This window comes from Gavialis gangeticus, unplaced genomic scaffold (genome assembly GCF_001723915.1).
Source record: "Gavialis gangeticus isolate Ggan-Ray unplaced genomic scaffold, GavGan_comp1, whole genome shotgun sequence".
NCBI lineage: Eukaryota > Metazoa > Chordata > Crocodylia > Gavialidae > Gavialis > Gavialis gangeticus.
In genome coordinates this window covers 218,058,857-218,066,189 of record NW_017729032.1, presented here as the reverse complement: position 1 = coordinate 218,066,189, position 7,333 = coordinate 218,058,857, and the positions used below count along the sequence as shown (strand labels likewise).

The 7,333-nt window shown below is 39.4% G+C and overlaps 2 protein-coding genes across 2 annotated transcripts in view; both read right to left on the bottom strand.

The window, feature by feature from the left end:
* Positions 1-597, bottom strand: part of URB1 (URB1 ribosome biogenesis 1 homolog (S. cerevisiae)) — a 178,260-nt gene extending 177,663 nt beyond the window's left edge. The window contains exon 1 of the mRNA XM_019523892.1: positions 565-597. Coding sequence (XP_019379437.1) covers positions 565-597 — 33 coding nt within the window. The remainder of the gene's footprint in view (positions 1-564) is intronic.
* A 227-nt stretch (positions 598-824) lies between these two features.
* The window catches only part of CUNH21orf59 (chromosome unknown C21orf59 homolog), a 19,973-nt gene continuing 13,464 nt past the window's right edge, over positions 825-7,333 (bottom strand). The window contains exons 4-7 of the mRNA XM_019525436.1: positions 5,077-5,235; positions 4,218-4,349; positions 1,352-1,447; positions 825-1,230 (exon numbers count right to left, since the gene is read on the bottom strand). Coding sequence (XP_019380981.1) covers positions 1,120-1,230; positions 1,352-1,447; positions 4,218-4,349; positions 5,077-5,235 — 498 coding nt within the window. The 3' untranslated portion in view covers positions 825-1,119. The remainder of the gene's footprint in view (positions 1,231-1,351; positions 1,448-4,217; positions 4,350-5,076; positions 5,236-7,333) is intronic.

Here is a 7,333-nt window from a genome sequence, read left to right as displayed (position 1 = left end):
CCCTTTTCTCCTCTGCGTCGGGCCCAGTTCCACTCCTCCCCTATCTCCCCCATGTTGGCAACTCCTGTGCTTCTCCCATCTCTCCGCCGCCACCAGTTTCAGCCCAGGCACACTGCTCCCCACAGTGGCCCAGCTTTTCCCCACCCTTGGGCCTGGTCCTCCTCCGCATTGGGCCTGGGCCCGCTCCTCCCCTCCCCCCGCTGCTGCGACAGGGCGTGGGGAAACAGGCCCAGACCCCAAGCAGCAAGAGGGAAGGGGGGAGTGGGCCCAGATGGGGTGGGGCCCGGGGCTCCATCCCAGTCATTCTTGATGGGCAATTGGCTAGTTTTAACACAATAACATTGAAAGAAAAAAAAGTTATAAAATTTTGAACAAGGAATTGTTATCTGGCTTCCAGTCTTACAAATACATTATATTTCAAAACCCCTACCTCCACAAAGAGCTATTTTCATTATCTCATTCTCACTTAGTAGTAATGTTTACCTTTTAAATTGGACTTCTGTCAGCTGATACATAAAAAATCTCATAATTCTAACAAATGATAAAATTAACTGGACTTAGTACCTTGGCTTGTAATTCCAAATTAAAAACAGGCATGTAGAGTAAAAGTGAAACACATAAAAATATTGCCTAAAAACCAATTAATCTAAAATTACTGGCTCAATATTAACCTTGTTAATATGCAAAGCAGCAACCAAACCCACTGATTTTGTATTAGATTCAAGGTGCAGCCTATGAACGCTGACTTTCTACAGCCACACTAACTCTGATAAATTGTACTGTTTGAAACAGATACAAAAAGAAGAAAATATGAAGACTACCAGCACAGGCATCTAATTCATATTTATTAGATATGAATGTTACTATGAAAACAGTTCAAATATTTTAAAACTACAGCATTTAAATAATTAACTACATACTTCTATTAAAGCAGAATTATGAACATTAACACAATGGGTTGTATTCAGCTACCCCATAGCTGCTAGAGTTTTTAATAGAAATATGATACCCAATAAAAAGGCTGGAAACATCAGCTTGTCGGAGAAATTCTAATACACAGGGGGTTATTAATGTAAGTCAATTTTTATTTTTGAAGCAGCAAAGGATGTTTGGAGAGCTTCATCTTGGTCCCCACTTAATGTCTTTAACTCCGTGAAAATGTCTTTTCAAAGCATGACTGTCTGCCCATTCAGCATTTAAAAACGAGTCGTCGTCATCTTCCTCTAATTTCTGCAAATAAAATTTTTGCAAAAGAAGTAACAAAAAAAGCTTTAAAGAAAATACTGCAAAAACCACCACTTCTATTTATTTCTATTTGCATGTCACTTAACATAAAGTAAAATCATGTTACCTTGAGTTCCTCCTGTTTTTTATGATAATACAGCATCATCTGTTTTTGCTCTTCATTACTAATCAGTGGCTCACGAGCTGGGGCTCCTTGTCCTTTCTGAAAGCAGGTGGTAAATGTTATTTATAATGCTATTTTCCTATTAAACAAGTTGCACAAGAAACTGCTAAACAAAAAGACAGAAGCAACATTTCCTCAGGGAGTCAGCCTTCTCATGCTCAAGTCTGGATTTTGGTGCAATTAAGGCACTTAAGATTTGAAAATCTTGGCCTAGAATTATCAGGCTTGTAAAATTTAAGTCATGCGCCCCACAAATGTGTCCAGCGTTTATATACAACATTCTCATGAATATAATTCTCCTTTTCCTTACTGCACAATAACTGTGGTTGCTCAAAATGTGTGGTCTCAATGGATTTCTGGTGCCTCTGAGGCAGACATGAGAACATACTCGTTTAGCCATTAGTGGCTGGTGGGGGTGACACCTGTATCTCATGCGTCCTAACACTCCTCTCAGGTTAGATCAATAGAGAACTGGGTGTCAGGCCTTTTTCTTTTATGGGGATTAAAAGATCTGAGGAAAACTCCTTCTCTTAGACTTCCAGGGACACTGCTTCCACTGCTCCAAGATTTAAGAGAGAATTCACTATTTTGTTGGTACAGTATTTTGTGAGAGGGGTCCCTGAAGAAGGCAGGGAGTGACTACGGTTGAACAGAATACTTAAATTCATCATTTCTAAAATAAATTATCTAAGATTATTTGATTCCAGTCCTAAAATAAAAACATGTTTACCAAAGAAATGGAACACAGTAATTAGCTTTGAGAGGTTCTGAACAGCTGCTGGAAATGACATCTAACTGCTGTCATGGGATAGATGTAAAGTTTGTGACAGACAAAGGCAGAGAGAATTTTGTACAGAAATCTTTGATTCCTCTTCAGTGGCTCCAGCGTCATCAGTGAATTACAAATAGAGGGGTTCTCTCTTGTGAGCCTCAGATTTAACTTACCGTCTCTTAGGAGAGTCCATATACCCCTAAACAAGGAAAGCATACCTCTCGGATCGCTGACAGATGCAGGGTTTCCTGTGTACTCAGAATGAGCAGATTGTAATATTCAAACTCTACTGTCATCTAGATCTTGTTTTGTACACCTCAAGATTGGAACTATGAAACCAAGAGCATAGTGCAGCAGTGGTGAAAAAGAATGCAGTCATATCTGAAGTACCTAGAGCAACTTACAACAGAGTTCAAATTACCAGCTGTCCTACAGATCCAAAGGAGAGCTCAGTTCTTTCATAAACTATAATACCTTGTCCCAATTAAGGTAATTATATTTTGACTGGTGTTGAGACATGAACTTGAAAATGTGACACTGAATAATCTGTTTGCCAAAGAAGCTTAACTTTGACAGGTCTTCATTTTTAGGAAAATGAACACTCCTCATATGGTCAGACCACCTTGTTTGGATTCCTTTTGGCAATTTTGTTCTCCTTCTCCAAAAGAGCTAGAGACAGCAAATGGTGAGGAAGGTTGTACAGTGATTGCAAGATAATGTGGTGCAGAAGAGAGCCATGAACATTGGTGCTTAGAACTCAGTAGGGGTTGGTGTTCAAGATACGAACAGTGAAACCATCAGGAACATGTACACCGGGTTTAGCACTTCTTGAGCAAGGCTCAGACAGCACCGTGTTCAGAAAACCACTGGATTTTGCAAGATGTTAAAAGGCCACAGGCAACCTTTTGTCTGAATGCTCCAAGGAAAACCTTGATTTTATTTTATTAGTCCCTGAAGACAAAGATCTGTGTACACTGTGGGGAAAAAAAAATATTCCCTCCTACCTCTTTCATATGACTAAGCACAGGAAGACTTAGCTACTTTGTCAGTCTCAGTAACTGAAAAATTTGATTTCTTTGAATAGTTAACCAGGGACCTCAGGGTTGAAATGCAACTCACAAAAGCAGTAGCTGAAGAAGTTTGTTCAGGCCTTTTTTATTTCTTGGAGAAAGCATTTATTAAATGCTCTGGGAGAGTTTAAAGCTAAGCCTCTTTAACCTTCTATGTCTTCTTGAAGGAGGAAGAACAAAATTAATTGTCTATCAGGGATGTGCCCAACTCCAAGGCAAAAGAAAAAAAGGAACCATGAGGACAGATTGCTGAAGAGAAGACATTGCAAGTCCATGTGCGCGTTGGCATTTTGAGGACTGTTCTATCCGTAGTGCCTACATAATCACAGCACCAGGGAAGACCCTACCACTATTTTGAGAAAAACAAGTATAACACTAAATCCATGTACTAACATAAACAGGAAAGTCATATAGCACACAGATAGATGGACAATATAGTGATCTGGCCTTATCATTACAGGTAGTGCAAAAGAACTGAGGGCTAGTTAAGTCTGCTCCATCCTTTATGCCCTGGGGCACTAGCATTAGAGCATGCAGGGTGCAGGCATGGCCAGTGGTGTCCAAAATAAATCAATTTCATGCACATGCACTGGAAGTCAGAGCTGAATGATTACTCAATGAAGAAAACTTCAGAGCAATTTGCTTAAAATTAGAAAGCTATATTGAATTGTCCAGCCAGCTAAGGCTTTGGTGCCTGCCATTTTTGTTGTACTTAGCAAAAATATATTTTGGAGTAAATAAGGGAAATATTTCACCGAGGAATAGAGGAATTCACAAAGCGAAATACTTATACTGGTTGGAACTTTTAAATCACTGTTGGTTCATATAATTCACAGACCTCAGTTAAAAATTAACCTGATACATATTCCAAATTACTGCAAATTCTCATCATTAAAAAAGTTGATGACTGATGCTGAATCATACATAGAGCCTTACAGTACTCTTTAAGCACTTTAATGGTACTTACTTTCTGTATCTTGACAATGATTTTGGTTTTCTCATTTTTTCCTACATAATCTGAAAGTTTGTTTGTTCTTTTTAATTCTTTTGCTGCCCACCACAATTGTGCTTCTGTTTCTGCGATAACTTCAAGTCCAGCCTGTGATAATTTTAATATGCAAGGAAAAAAAAAAAGGAAACTTTTAATTTTTGTGTATACAGAAAATCTTGTATCAGTACTCCATAATCATCTGATTGGAACATCATTCTGAGACAGTTATGGTTTTAACACTTTTAAATCAGTATAAAATTAAGGGAATTACTTTAACTGGCCTTTTTGTTTTGTCTCACTAATAGTAATGTAGTGTCTTGTTTCCTTCAAATAGCACTATGCTCAATTCTCAGTTCAGCTTGCTAACTCAAAATATTTTATTAATCACACAGATGATCTAAAGAACATAAGAAATGCCATACTGGATCAGACCATAGGTCCATCCAGCCCAGTGTCTTGTACTTCACCCTCACAGAATAGATGTTAAAGAAAAGAGAATTTATGCAGGGCCTATCCAGACTGATTTGTGCCCTGCTCCTTTTCCCCTCACAAAAGACAGAAACTATTAAAGATGGACAAACAAATAAAACAGCACAAACTTAAAAAATTTAAGTTAGGCAACTTAACTGATTATAGGATCACCCATTTAAATAACTGAGTTGCCTGTACATTAAAAAAAATTGTAAAGACAAAATATTTAAAAAACAACAAAATACTATCAGTAAACAGGCAAGACTTCAAATAAGTAAAAATGAAGAATTTCTTCTTCCTTGCCTAGAAAAGCATAAACTTAAGCCAGATGCTCATAAAGTAGTCAAAATATGATGCTGCATACATGAGTTCCAGATAAATCTTCTTTATCTTCAAACTCCATTCTAACTGGATCATATGGAGGCAACCCCATTGGATAAACAATCATCACTGCTCCTCGGAGCTGGTCCACTGCATCTTTCACCATTTCCGTACCAATGCACACATTAGCTTGAACTTGTTTCTGAAATACAGGCAAGAACCAGTTACATTTAAATAACAAATTAAGAGGAAAGAGTCTGTTTGCATTCCGTTCATGAAACTTGAGTTAAGCCAACTGGTTGAACAGAAGCTTAAGCAAAAGCATGTCACCTTTGATTCTTTTTTTTTTTAAACACTAATTCCTGAAACAGCTGCATATTTCAATAAACTTTTGTCTTTTGATTCTATTTGGTTAGCAAAGGTGGGTCATTTCAAGTATCCATTAAAAGCCTGCTATACAATTTTAAAACAAAAGATTATAGTAACTAGGGCAATTGTGCTCAATTTATAATCTGTGGGCTGAATCTGGCCTGCCAGCCCCTGAGACTCCCCAAAGGTCTTTAAATTTGGGGGTGGAGGAGCATTCCTCCACCACCAAATTTCCAGACTTGTGTGAATTTCTGCAGGCCATCCTGTGCACCGGATCGAGCCAGCATACGGGGAAGGTCTGTGGCTGGATCCAGCCTGCTAGGTGGGCTGAGCACCCTAGAAATGCAGAGTTCAAGAAAGTATACAGATGCCAGTAGAAAATGGGTGGAAAAGTTCTTATTTTGAACTTTTGTGATGAAACTTGTAAAAAAGGTAAATGTCAAATAAAGGTTAGACAAGGGACATAACCTGAGTTTTCATACACAAATGAAAGACAAGCAGCAGCAAAACACATACAAGATATACTCTTAATGCAATGCTTGGCATAACTGGAATTATTTAGCAAATAAAAGAAATAAAATGAAGCTGAAATAGAAATATTTTATTTATGAATATTGCATCTCCAGTGCTCAGTATGGGTGGGTTAAAAAAGGAGACTAAGAGAATAATGCCTCCTTGTGGACATTACTAGTTGATAGAATTATAGAAAATTAGGGTTGGAAGGGACCTCAGGAGGTCATCTAGCGAGTCCAACCCCCTGCTCAAATCACAACTGTCCCCAATTATATCATACCACCCAACACTGTCTAGCTGGGTCATAAAAACCCCAAGGTTGGAGATTTCACAGCCTCTTTCTGGGTAACCAGTTCCAGTTCTTCCTAATATCTAACCTAAACTTTTCTTGCTGCAGCTTGAGATCATTGCTCCTTGTTCTGTCATCTGCTACCACTGAGAACAGTTTAGCTCCATCATCTCTGGAACCACCCCTCAGGTAGTTGAAGGCTGCTATTAAATCCCCTCAGTCTTCTCTTCTCCAGACTAAATAAGCCCAGTGGGGGGCCCAAAACTCGACACAGTACTCCAGATATGGCCTCACCAATACCGAATAGAGGGGAACAATCACTTCCTTTGATCTGCTAGTAAGGCTCTTACTAATGCAGTCCAGCATGCCATTAGCCTTCTTGGCAACAAAGGCACACTGTTGGCTCATATTCAGCTTACTGTGCACTGTAACCCCCAGGTTCTTTTCTGCAGAGCTGTTGCTTAGCCAGTTGGTCCCCAGCCTGTACCAGTGCATGGGATTGTTCTGTCTTAAGTGCAGGACTTCGCACTTCTTATTGAACCTCATGAGAGTTCTTTAGCCCAATCCTCCAATTTGTCAAGGTATCTCTGGATTCTAGCCCTGCCCTCTAGCTTATCTACTACTCCCCCCAGTAGATAAGCAAAACTTACTCTCTCTCATCTTCTAGGTCATTGATGAACTGAATTAAACTAGACCCAGGACCAGCCTCTTGCTACACTTGATACTGGCTACCAACTAGATATTGAGCCACTGACTACTACCCTCTGAGCCCAATGATCCAGGAAGTTTTTTATCCACCTTATAATCCATTCATCCAACCCGTACTTCCTTAGCTTCCTTAGGAATGTGGGAGACCATATCAAAACCTTGCTAAAGTCAAGGTATATCATGTCCACTGCTCTTCTCACATCTACACAGCCAGTCATCTCATCATAGAAAGCAATCAGGTTGGTCAGGCATGACTTGCCCTTGGTGAATCCATGTCGACTGTTCCTAAATCACCTTTTTCTCCTCCAAGTGCATAGAAATGGATTCCTTGAGGACCTGGTTCCACAATTTTTCTAGGGGACTAAGGCGAGACTGACTGATCTGTAGTTCCCTGGATCCAAGAATGACTCATGCCTCCCAG